The 13,423-nt window shown below is 36.1% G+C and overlaps 1 protein-coding gene across 4 annotated transcripts in view; it reads right to left on the bottom strand.

Annotated features, from left to right (window-relative positions):
• The window catches only part of DOCK4 (dedicator of cytokinesis 4), a 253,451-nt gene that overhangs the window by 84,369 nt on the left and 155,659 nt on the right, over positions 1-13,423 (bottom strand). For all 4 annotated transcript variants that reach the window (XM_086747731.1, XM_086747749.1, XM_086747741.1 and 1 more), the window contains exons 14-20: positions 11,567-11,691; positions 9,890-10,052; positions 8,202-8,308; positions 7,359-7,515; positions 1,461-1,558; positions 1,265-1,348; positions 1,049-1,149 (exon numbers count right to left, since the gene is read on the bottom strand). In XM_086747731.1, the coding sequence (XP_086603857.1) occupies positions 1,049-1,149; positions 1,265-1,348; positions 1,461-1,558; positions 7,359-7,515; positions 8,202-8,308; positions 9,890-10,052; positions 11,567-11,691 (835 nt within the window). The remainder of the gene's footprint in view (positions 1-1,048; positions 1,150-1,264; positions 1,349-1,460; positions 1,559-7,358; positions 7,516-8,201; positions 8,309-9,889; positions 10,053-11,566; positions 11,692-13,423) is intronic.

Below are 13,423 nucleotides of genomic sequence, written 5' to 3'. Positions count from 1 at the left end.
AGTAACGCAGCTCCTGGCCAAGATTCCCCTGCAGCCTGTGATGATGACCATGGTGAAGCAGGCTGTTCCCTTGCAGTCCATGGAGGTCCATGGAGGAGCAGAGATCCACCTGCAGCCCGTGGAGGACCCCACGTCGGGGCAGGCGGATGCCCGAAGGAGGCTGTGACCCATGGAGGACCCGCTGGCACAGCCTGTTCCTGAGGGACTGCACCCCGTGGAAGAAATGACCCAGGCTGGAGCAGTTTCACAAAGGACTGCAGCCCATGGGAGGGACCCCATGCTGGAGCAGGGGAGGAATGTGAGGAGTTCTTCCCCCGACGAGGAAGGAGCAGCAGAAAGCAATGTGCGACAAACTGACCGGAACCCCCATTCCCTATTACTCCCTGTGCCGCTTAGAGTGGAAGGAGTTAGAGATAACTGAACACAAAGTTAAGGCTGGGAAGATGGAGGGGTGGGGGGAAGTAACTTTGTACTCTCATTATCCTGCTTTGGTTTTAATAATAAATAAATAGTTTTCCCGAAGTCGAGTCTGTTTTGTCCGTAACAGTAACTTTAAGGATCTCTCTCTGTCCTTATCCCAAACTTTGAGCCTTTTTTCTTATATTATCTCTCCCTATTCCCTCAGAGGGTGGGGGAGTGAGAGAGAGATGGCATAGCTTGGTCCCGAGCGGGGCTGAACTATGACATCTAGGTAGCAAATAAATAGAGTACGGCAGAGTAAGTTATGCTTATGCTCTACACAGATAGTGAACACAGTTGCAGCTGGATGAATGTATGCAGCTGCTAGGTTTTTCAAAGTAATTCAAATAAAGAAATTCATTGAAAAAAAAAAGATTTAAAAATGAAGTCAATGTTAGAGCACTAGCAAGTAACCTTACAGTTAACTGAAAGTTGTTTTACTCTTTTTTAATCACCCAAATGTGGCCACTCATATAAGCATTACATTTTATTTCTAATGATATATTTTAATTTAACCTAATTATTGATTTCGGTTAGTTTACCAATAACTGTCAGTATACAAATCAGATAGAAAAAGTACAGACTTCACCTGTACGCAAGTGCTCCTGCAAAATGACTTTCAATGTAAGTGTCCATTACTGGCTTAAAGTGGTGAAACTTGCTGTCCTGCAGCAAATTTATTATATGAACCTAAATGTGAGGAGGGGGAAAAAAAAAAAAGCTTTATTTATTATCTTTTTTTTTTTTTCCTACTTAGTTCTTAAATTGTGGTAAGCATCATCACAAAATGCAAAATGAAACTTACCAAACAATCAAATACTTTTGATCCATATTTTTGAGAGTTTTCATCTAAAATCCCAAATAAAGTGTCTAGTGTATCTTGAAGAAACTGATTGGAGAGAACAAGAGACATTTTGTTATTAAATAGGTATATTTGTGATACACAACACACAAATACATTATTTCTCTCATATTATCTAAAAGGATAGAACGGTATATACCTTCACTATTTCTGAACCATCAATTTCTTTTAATTTTGAGAGGCAACCTGCAATTTTGTCTGGGTGGGTTCTCCATTTCAGAAGGTCAAGCATATCTCCTGCAAAAACAAAATGCAAGATTAAAGCTGGAAGCAGACCAGCATTTCAGACTTTAAATTCTGCTATTACAGTCCACTCAGCAAGACTTGGCTTCATTATAAACAAAATAAAATATCTTAAGATTTGCTATAATATGATCTGCCCAACAATAAATTTTAATTCCATCCCATCATTGCTTCACCAATAGAAGCATAAGAACTAAGTACTGGGTCACTAAAATCAGTTTCCTATGGCAAATATATTGCGCAATCTTGTTCAGATACTTGCCAACTATCATCTTAAGAAAAGGAACTATTTTGCTGTCCCTTCTCCCATGCAAGGATGCCTTCCAGAGCCATCATCTGATGGCTAGAAATAGTCTCTTAATTACTAGTTTGTATGTATGTAAAACATTCATCTTCCTGTGTCTTTTTAGAGAACAAACACAATGCCTCTACGATCCTTCTTTATTAATAAGCAACACAATCTCTTCTGAAAAATAAACTCTTCTGAGCTAAAACATACCTGAGTGTCTTCCCAATTCCTCCACTTTTAATTCATTCTCCTTCAGCTTTCTTGACCAAAATGGTAACTACATTACAGACGAGATTACATCACGGTTTTCTACATCATTAGCAAGCTCATAAGTCTGCTGTAAACATCGGACGTGTTTGTTCTAGAATTTGGAGGTTTTTTTAGACACATCATATTGGTGACACAAACAGGTTTTTCTCCTCTTTAATACCGTTCAGCACGCTGACTACAGCAGAATCCCCAAGAGTCTCCATTAGGGTATGATCCTGCCTTTGTACCATTACATTTAATCTAGTCTTTCTTATTAATTATTTAAATCAAAGTTACCTTGTTTTGCCTGTATCAGATTTTGATTTTGTCCCTCTCAACTAAATAGCGCTTTCAACTACATATTAGCAGCAAATTACATTAACAGGCTCTATAGTACCCCAGGTTTTAGTGAAGCAATTCCCATCCCCACCCCTCCGAACAAGAGATCAATCCCAGGCCGAATTCATCAGATCTAGTAGTATTTTCCTTCTACTCAGGAAGGAAATTCCTTCCATTACAGCATAACCTGCTAGTTCCTTTTTAGCCCTTATTTACCAGTGTTAAAATTAGTATTCTGATTTGTATCTTTTCTAATTTGCCATGTGGTGTTATTGAAGTCCAGATGGTTTAGATCTGCTGTTTCCTCTTAAGAATAATAATAATAATAAAACCTTTGAAAAGAAAGATTAAGAAGTTTATTCTGGCATGAAATTTCTTTGATAAACTTATAGAATCATAGAATGGTTTGGGTTGGAAGGCACCTTTAAAGGTCATCTAGTCCATCTCCCCTGCAAGGAGCAGGGACATCTCCAACCAGATCACATTGCTCAGATATCTTAAAGTACATTCCATTTAGCTACGTGTCCATTTTTTCATTCATGATTTCTTGTAAATACTTGCATAAAATTCATTGGAGGGTGATGGCCCAGTTAACATATCTGCTTTTCCACCTGTCTTAAACATAGGTACTATATTTATTACTTTTTGGTCATGTGTTATTGCTTTCAGCTTCAGATATGTACTAAAAAAACCCACTTTGCTATGAATTTCATGTCCCTAAAATAGAGTTTTGCCAACTTGGCTTGGCTTTTCAGCAGTTTTCACTTGATCTTGACCCTTGCTGAACTCTGACAGGTTGCTGTTATTTTTCTCTCTTCTGTTGCAAGTTCTCTGCTTACTCCTTATATTTTCTGCCCGTAACTCACTCGTGGCCACAGCACTCCTTTCAAGTTGTCATCAGAGCACAAAGTTCCACATATTTTATATTAAGTAAATCCCAAAGCTCCTTTACATTCACATTTACTACTTCCTCATTTCACTAATCAGCTTTTCAGAATTTCTCAAAGCCTGGTCATTCGAAGCAGGAAACCTTAACCACCGTCCAATCCTTCCATCAGTTTAAGATGAACCACTGGTCTAGTTGATCACTATCAAGCAATGTCTTAGAAGGATCCAGTTCTTCTGAAATGTTCTTAGTACTTATCAAACTAAGTAGCTAAGTGTTCCTCTTGGTTCAGCAGCTATGTGGGTGATTTCTACCACAGATTGCTTTCACATCCAAGTAACATTTAAGCCACACCTATCTTTGCATCATTTCCTTCCCAGTTTGCTCCAGGAAAGCTGTTCTCTCCCACAACAAGAAATTATATTTCTGTCTTTAATAACATTAAATAAATCTCATATTCAAGTCTCGACAGAGGTGCTAACGGCCAACACCCTACATGCTATTCCACTAATATTTTGCTGCTTATTTTGGTGGGCACAAATTGTTTTTATGCATTTATGCATTTATTTTTTGTTTTGCTTCACCCTGTGCTAGTATGGAATGATTTGGATTAGAAGAGATCCTTGAGTTGCACTAATAGTGCTGAAGGGTCCCACACATGCATCAGAGACACCACCCAAAGATGAAGGACAAATTTTATGTATTATTCCTTCTGTCAGTAATTTTCAAGAAACAAGCATTACAAATCCAGTGAACTGCATTTGTCTTTTGGATAATTAAATTGCCTTCTACATTTTATTCTGTTTAAGCCTCAACTTAAGCTGAGAAGTAGCGAGACTAGCTAAAGCTGTCAGTTCATAGCAGGCAAAATATTTCTTTACAGGTTTGCTGGAGGAACTTGGTGGGAAGTAGTTGACAGTCAATATTAGGGATTTGTTGGGGGATTAAAAAAGAACGAGAAAGCAAATGTCAGACGCTCACTTCAAGGCACTTATTTCAAGGAATATGCTAAGGAAGAAAGGCACTGCTGAGATAACATTAGCAAATAGCCCAAGCATAAATGACAGGAATAGAAAATTTAACATGTGAATCACAAGGGGAAGGGATAGTAATATGTCATGTATTAAGAGAAATGAGAATATAAATTTATCCCCAAAAATAGGCCCACTAGGAAAACAGTTTTGGAAAAGGGAAAAAGTCAATACTGTTGATAAATTTTGCTGAAGACAAAAGACATTTCCAATGTCTTCTCTTATTCGTGATCAGATTTGTACATTAAAAACAGGCTACACCTGACCTACTATTCCTACAAAACAAAACACTTCCCTTCTCAAAGTCCATAAATTAAATCCAAAGTACTAGGTTTAAGAAAACATTTAGAATCAAGGAAGTGGCTTGAGATGATCTTTCCATCTCTCTCCTACAAAACCTGAGACATCAGAAATTGGCCTGTTGTAGCACAACTGCACTTTAAAAGGAAAAAGCCAAATTCCAGCACTGGCAATCTGCATTCCTCTTCCAATTAGGCTGCTAGTGTGGTTTCCAACACTCCCTGCAAACTGGGGTCACTCTGGAAAGCTGCCCCATTACTTCTATTAATCATGAGGTTGGGTTTTATTTAAATGCAGATAGATGGATTACAACTCTTCCTTGCAACAGACATGCTGTATGGCACGTCGCTCTGCCGATGAACAGCTGCTTACTGGGGATGTGCCGATAGGGCTGAGAAATGAGTGGATGCCAACTTGCTAAAATATTCTGACTTGCTGGATGGATACCGATTCTCTGGCAAGCAGAGATCACTCGTATACGTCAAAAACTAAGTAAGACTGTATTGATAACTGCTCAGTAGAAAAATACTGTTTTCTCTCGCTTTTTGGGTTTTTTTTTTAGGATAATGAAATATAACTATCCAGCTAAGAATGTAACATATAAAAGCTGGTATACCTTTTTTTTTTTTTTTTTTGTTAACATTAACTGATTAACTCTCCAGGATGAAAAGCCAAGCTTAGGAAAAGGTAACTAACAAACAGATTAGCTAAGGACATGTTCTTATGAGATATGTTGATGAACACAGACACTCCCCTGGTTAGAAGGTCTCTGAAAACTGCTTGGAAATAATCCTAAAATCCCCTCCAGAGTACCCAGGGTAAGGAAGTTACAGATCCCAACAACTGGGAGTCAGCCTCCTTCCCCCAGTCCCCATAATTTTAATATGCATGAGAGCTGATGGCATGTGGGAATAATCAATGAGAGAATGACAGCTGAGTAAAATTTCCCAGCAAGCTAGTAAAGCTGTGGCCTAATTCGGTCACACCCTTTACAAGTCTGAGTTTGGGGTCCTCCCCCACCCCATGGCCAGACCAACAGCATAATTTTCGGTTCATTTCCAGACTGGACATTTGTAGACACAGGCAGATCACTGAGAACTTCAGAAAAATCTCCAAACTTAAAAACAGATTAAAAAATAATCAGCAATTTTCAAAAATAATAGTACAGATGTTTACTAAAGAGTCAATATACAGATTTTTTTAATCCTGTATTTTTTAATAGATACGCTACATTCTCTCAGGGATAACTGAAGTAATGCTCACATGACCAAATATCCACATGCTTTGCTCCATGTTCATTTTCTGAGCATGCAACAGGTTTTGGCAAATTTTTGTTTAAAAGAATGGGGATTTGGAAACTCACCAAGATGAACTTCCCAAAGAAGATCCTTGGAGAAATTATGAGCCTGTCTATTGAAAATATTTCCACCCTCTGAAGTACTGCTGAAATAATTGTTAACTCTTTCAGAGCTGAAAAGGGGATCAATATTATTCAGAAATTCTACACCCTCTTACTCAGAATATGGTAAAAAATAAAAAAAAAGGAAATTTTATGCCGTATGTCACACATCTGCTTACATGAAGTATAAAATAACTCCTGTACTGTGAGCATAGAATAGCGCAACTATTTATCAGTGAGACACTTAAGTTCCAGCTAGCACTTTCATACATGTGTAAGTACTAGTAGATTCATATGACTTCCTAAATCAAAGCCTTTAACTGAAACAAATTTAGTCTCTTGATTACATATTAGCAACCTTTGGGAAAATCTTTTATTAGCTAACTTTTATTACTTTGAAGCTAATTGCTATGAGAATACAGAATGGATGTGCACAGTGAAACAGACCACATACTATCTGCACTATTTGGGAGACTTGCTACTAAATACTGAAATTTATTTTAATTTTAAAAGCTGCTCTAGTTGTTGTTAAACACCTATAATCAATTTGCAAATAATTAAGAATTTTATCATCATACATATAAGAAGGGTAAACACACAGTCATTCACACACAAGAGAGCTGAGCAAGATCTTAAAACTGTGATAAACAGCCTAGAGAAAGTAATATAAAATTGTGAGGGTATCAAAGAATGGCCAGAAATACATTACCAAACAAATACACAATATTTAGAAATTTATGAAAAATGGTTTCAGTTACAAAATGTAGTTAATATGGCAAATAAACAAGAATCTTAAAGATTTTATACAAAGCAATAGTAAAGAGCACAAACACATGTATTTTATCTGTCGCTCCTTATATCTAATGTATAAGATTGCTTTAAGTAGTAGTAAATGTTTGTTGGCTTAAAGGAAAAGTGGTACGACAAAAAAGCAATATGTGCCTAATTAAAACCAAACTGCCACAGCCTAAAGCCTACAACAAGTATTTCATAAAATCTCTACAACAAACAGATTAAGAGGTTTTGTAAAGCAGCTGGGTTTTGATAGTTGATTCCAAGAGTGCTGCATTTGATTCCAACATGATGTTAATCTAAAAAGCATTCCTGAGCTACTTCAAATCAGTGGTTTATCATGCTGTATTGGTTTCCATCTGGATATAAAAAATTATGAAGAAAACCAGTTTGTGAAATGGATAGAACATAAACTATTTTTGAGTATATCCATGCTTGCTTGGCACAGAAAACGCTAGCTACCACACTCATTTGAATTCATCATGTTTTAAATAATCAACATATCCTACCATTTTGTGTGAGTTTAGTGGAGCAGAGAAAGGATGTAATCCAGAAGGACTCTTTAGTGGTTTTTACTGCTTGGCTGTTGTTTCCTAGGAAAATTCCCTTTGAAAAGGGGAGTTTGAGGTAGCGACCAGAATCCTGAAGGTTTGTGTTTTCTTCACACTGTGAAAACAAACCAGTTAAAATAACTGTACTGCATGAAAACAAAGGACCAAATCCCTAAATTAAATGAATTATTGTTGTTTATCTGCCAGAAATTGAAGCATTTTCACTATGCCTGTTGCAACTTTGTTTCTGAATCATAGCTTCATATCTGACATTGAAGTCTGACAAATTTGGACATGTTATGTCAAATGAATAGCTACAAATTTTGGTGTTAAAATTTAAAATTTATCTGGGAGCATATCAAATCCTCTGAACAAAGAGACAGCTGTTAAATATGGAAACAAAAATTCAACAAAACTGAAATATCTCTAAAATTCATAACATTGAGTAGATCTGCATAAATGAGCTTCTATGATTTTCCAGCTTCAACGATTCAGTGACAGCATATCACGGGGTTCACTTTGTGTGTTTTCACTGAACTTACCTCCATGAAATCCATGGTAAATCCATGGTAATATAATAGCAAGACTTAGTAAAACCAGTGCACTGGAACGCTTAACTAGATTCAATTGCAGTTTCTAACAGTAAGCTTAATACTAAACAATCAGCAATGGATATCTTAATGCTGACAAGATTATCACTCATTTGCTAATGAACACAAACTTTCTCAAGCTAATGTTTCTGGCCATTTAAAGTATGTTCCAGAGGAATCACTACAGCTAATCATTACTAATTCAAATTACCTTGTGTACAATGAGTTCATGGGTGCCATCTGGCAGAGTCCTCCCATTTTCCTGCATCAGGGGCACGAAAGAAAAGCCAAACAACTTCTTCTCACCCTTTTCTTTTGCTGAAATACATATGTAAACAGCAGCATTTAAAGTTCATATTATACATTTTAGACAAAATAAATACATGTAATACAACATAAGAAAGTACGGTGGAAGCTATTTGCAGCTAGTCAGACTAAGATTATTTTAAATGTCCTTTCAGATTTGCACATTCTCTCCTGTAATGGTTTCTTTTATCTCACTGTAAATCAGAAAGCAATATTCTGGAATGACTTGCTATTTATTAACAACAAATAATGGAAGCCACCAAATATGCAGTCTTAGCAATATACAGAATGCCAGAAAATGCAAACAAATGTGACCTAGCCAGTCCAATATGAAGAGAAAAGAGGTGTTTTTGTGACTATTATCTCCTACGGTAGTTTCTACCGACTGGTCTCCATTTCAGGTCAGCCTCAGGCTACACTGCACTTCTATTTTCAAATAAGGCATCTGCCTCTATAGGTCTGACTGAAGATGTCACTGTTCCTTACATGAATGTCAGGCAGCAGGTAACATTTTTTAACTAGGATGCCTAAGCTCAAATTCCAAAACTCACCTATCACCTAAATATGAAGCAGACTACAAAACACTGAGATGACACAGATTTTACTGAAGATAGTGAGTGCAGATGCTGAACACTTTTGAAAATCAACTCATTTTTCATCAAGTACATATATATATATGACTTGAGTCTGGGCTTAGCACAGTTGGAGTGGTGTAGGCAATCACAGCAAAAATATCCAACTTGCACTTCATGGGAAAGATTGTGCAAAAATGTATCGTCTGTTTGAAACATGCCACTAATGTTTTTCCTTTATTACTTAATAGCTTATAAAACAAATGTTAAGAAGAAACCAATGAAAATTTCTTCCTATATTACCCGTTCCTTACATTTTGAAGTTTATGTACACACTTACTGTGTGTGCCACTTTCCACAATGGCAATCTAAATGATCAAATCTTGCTATATTTACATCACCAAAAAGAGCCAAACACTAGTAGTTTAGAAGATGTACAATTATATCCACCTTCCTCTACAAGCTCAACAGCAGCCAGCACCATAGCTATGAAACATGTCTTGCCTACCTCGGTATGCAGAACATGGACCCAGATATCAATTTTCACATCAAAATAATCTCTAAAAATTTTTCAATGTTTAGAGAATTTGGGAATTTTATTTTCGAAGTTAAAAAAAAAAAAAAAAAGCAATGTTAATATGTTAATTGACCATGATGTTATCTACATATGTTTCCCATTGGCTAGGTTGCTAAATATGCACTAAGGAACAGCTATAATTTTGGATAATTCACCAGGCAAACTCTAAATTTGCATTTTGAGTTTACCTGAAATTCTGTCTACATTTGCAGCTGCAATGTTGTCTGTTTCTATTGAATAAAACTAGACTGATTTCTCCTGGTATTTAGGCTTTACCAAAGCATTGAGTTCCATCAAATAGAGCTGCAAGCCTGAGAAGCTGTGTCATGAAAGTATTACAGAGAAAGTTTGTGCAGCTGTCTTTTCCCTGAGGTATTATGGAAACTCATGTGCTGACTGCAGCTGTAACGGAGAGCACTAGCAGAAATCGTGAACAGCACTTACTGGAACAGTGCCGGAATTCACAGCGGATGTGTGCTCCTCTGAATTTATCCACAGGAATAGGAAGTTTCAGCAGCTCAGCCCATCTGGGACCGTTGTTATGATAAAGCACAAATGAATGGTACTCGCTGGCTGGTGGCTCTCCAGAGCCAAATGAGATAAAATCCTAATGAGGAAAAAGTATTGATTAGAGATTAAAGGTAGATTAGTTCACTAGTAAGATGTCATCAAGGACTGTTATTACAAGGAAGACTAATATTTACATTCATATCATAAATGCCACATGTGCTACATGCTCAGTATCTTAAAACTCACAAAAATAGTAGCACTCTGTTAATATTTGCTGATTAGGAAAAATGGCAAGAGTCATCCACACCGGTGAGGATCAAAATATTATTTAGGGGGAACTGGGTGATTGGGAAGGCTTAAGCCACAAATGTGACATGGAGTCCCATGACACAGCATGGTCCGTCCAGTGTTATGCCCAAGCAACAAACAAGAATTTAACTGTGACAAGAAAAGCCCAGGTCTTTAGTCCTCTGAAATAATCCTGTAACCCTGCTGTTATCAGTGATAAGTCCCAGCATGAAAAAAGAAAGAACTCTGGATTCCCTGATTAGGAAGAAGCAAAGTGTTGGTTGCCTTTGCAACACCCATGATGGTCCCTCCATAGCCAAGTAGGCAAATGGATTTTTCTAAATCCTGACTTAGGGATACCTATTTAATTCTCTGTGGGAAAGATAAGCTGTAGCTTTTCTCCTTAGCAATTATAAGGGAACAGCTTTGCATCTTGATATCCTTTATTTTTTATGTGTATATATGTATAAAAGATATATCTATACACATACAAATACACTTTATATATATAAAAATATATATATATATATATAGGATACCATGCATTTATATACACAATCTCAGTTCCCATGCATTTATCTCAGTTCCCATAAACGCACACACACATGCAATTTGCACTAGACTATTTGGGTCAGCTTTTCTTCATTTTGTCACCCCACAGCCCTCAACATCAAGCAGAACTTTCAAATAAAAGGAAAGAAAACTATGCTAAACATATATGGAAAAGGTCAAAGGTGAAGAGCAATCGCCTGATAGAGAAAAAAAATCTGAGAAGTCATCATCTATCAGTAATGAAAATATAAAGCACTGCCTGTTTGCAAGCTATCACCAGCAGTATGCAACCAAATTTGAAGAAGGATTATTAATTTATTATTTTACTGAAACACAGTGAGGCTTTTTGCATTAAGGATTTCTGATTTATTAAAATCAGAGAAAAAATTGAAAATGATAGCGACACATCCTGTGTTAGATGAGAAAATGCATATCTACTAAGAAGAAGAATTATGAAACAAAAAACTTTCCAACACCCGATCTTACTTTAACATTTTCCAGCAGCTTAATGGAATCATTAGTTATTTGGTTGGCAATTATAAGTGTTTATCCGAGTCACAAAATTTATCACAGAAATAAAACAAACATAAATTTTATAAAGGTTTTAGGCAAAGTAGAAATACTTTGAATACCTAAAGAGAGCAAAAGAGAAACATTACCTTTCCAAAGCAATTTTGCACTCTTCAAACAGTACCACAAAAAAAAAATATTTACATCTAAAAAAGTGTATCAAAATTAACTAGAGCAAAGAAAAATATATAACAAAGATACCTTTAAAATTTGACCGCTGCTGTCCACAACATGCATTGTCACTTCCACATTTCTGGCCACACTTTTCCCTCCTTTCTCAAATTCTCCTCTTTCTACAGTGATATATAAATCATTCCTCATTTCACCTATTAAAAAAACAAACCAAACCAAACACAAAATGTGCAAAAGTCAGTTCAACCTGCTTACTTTTTGGTTTTAGTAATTAAGTAGACTTTCATCTTCTCTTCCAAACAAGGGATAGTATCACATCCACAATTTATCACTCTTTTCAGATTTTAATACCAACAATTGTTTCCATAAACCATGAAAACCAACAAAGCTTCATCCCTCTAAAAGCCCAAGAGATTATCTGCCATACAAAACCAATTCTGTCTTTACAGTGGCATCTCCAACTATACTGAAGGTGGTGTTTAGCTTCACCTCATTTAATTCCTCTTTTAATATAAGGCAATATTAATGTATTTTCTTTCATTTGTAATGTTTACGTTTCTCTGTTTAATGTCTCCTTGAAGAACTAATTACAACTTTTTTACACTTAATCTCAAAAGAAAGTGTATTACATTGAAGACGCAAACCCCAAAAGGTTGGTGTTCTTTACATTAGGACAGGCTTCCCAGATTGCTAGCATTCAAATCCGGCTTTCTGATGCAAAAGATCTCAACACATTTTACATTGACAGGATGTTCCAAAGTTTCCTAGCAAAAAATTAGCTTAGTTAGCTTATTTCTTGCTTGTTGGAAAGGCTTCTGAGAAATTAAAATATTCAAACTATCAATCCAATACAGGCAATACCTAAGTGTTACATAGTATGTACAAGTTATTAAATACTGCTAGCATGTTTAAATTGAAACCCTTTACACATTCATACATTAACATGCTAAGTATTCTATCAGATCTGTAATCAGATCTCCTGGACGAGATCAATCGTAATTTTATTTTATCCGCAATTGACATAAACCACGAAGTTCATAGTTCATGAAACGAAGAAAGATTGATTGGCAGTTTGGAGGCGGGAGGTGGGGTGAGAAGCAGTACTGGTGGTGACTGGAGTGGCATGGTAGGGAAACTCTTATTCTGTTTGAAAGTGCTAAATCTATTTCTAAAAAGTGTAAACTAATCTAGCTCTGAACAAACATTACTATAACTACTTGGAAGTAATTGGACTTTCTTTGTGAAACACCAGAAAAATGAAGGATGAACAGCATCATAACTAGGAGCATCTTCTAAAATTCTAATTTCTAGATTTGATGGAGAAAGAAATTGAGAATATATGCTTTCATCAAGTGAAATGCAAGTTTAGCATAATGGGAATATCCTTTTTTAATAAAGCACATTTTCACTGAGCACTGGTGAAAATAAATAAACTATGACAGTTTCATGTATATATAGGTATACTACTTGTACTGTGAGGAAAATTATTTAAAAGACTTGTAACTGATAAATAATCAGTGCATCTTCAATTTCTAATTTAATTTTAATATGCAAGGGGAATTGAACCTGCTTGGACTTTCCAGGACAGTGTCAGGTTTCACATTTCTTGCATTTATTTTACTACATGAAACTCTCCAGTGATTTTTAAGTACCAGTAACATAATCTTGCTACAGTCTTCTACAATTTTTATAACATTATTCTATCACTGTATGCAAAATAATTAAATGATTCCTCCAAAGCACAATCTAAACCAGTGCCAAATGAAAACAAAAAATGGTAAAAGAGGAAAGTGCTATATTATCAAGCCCTCAAGGACCATGCTCATTAAAAAACACAAAGGGGGAAATTACTATTGTGTTACCTTATTATCAATTATCTTCTGAAACAACTACGGACAGAGGCTAAAGTACAGTTAGAGAGAACGA

Source organism: Chlamydotis macqueenii, chromosome 1, assembly GCF_036417535.1.
Source record: "Chlamydotis macqueenii isolate bChlMac1 chromosome 1, bChlMac1.mat, whole genome shotgun sequence".
Taxonomy (NCBI): Eukaryota; Metazoa; Chordata; class Aves; order Otidiformes; family Otididae; genus Chlamydotis; species Chlamydotis macqueenii.
Note: the sequence above shows the minus strand (reverse complement) of the source record. Positions and strands in the feature narration are given on the sequence as shown.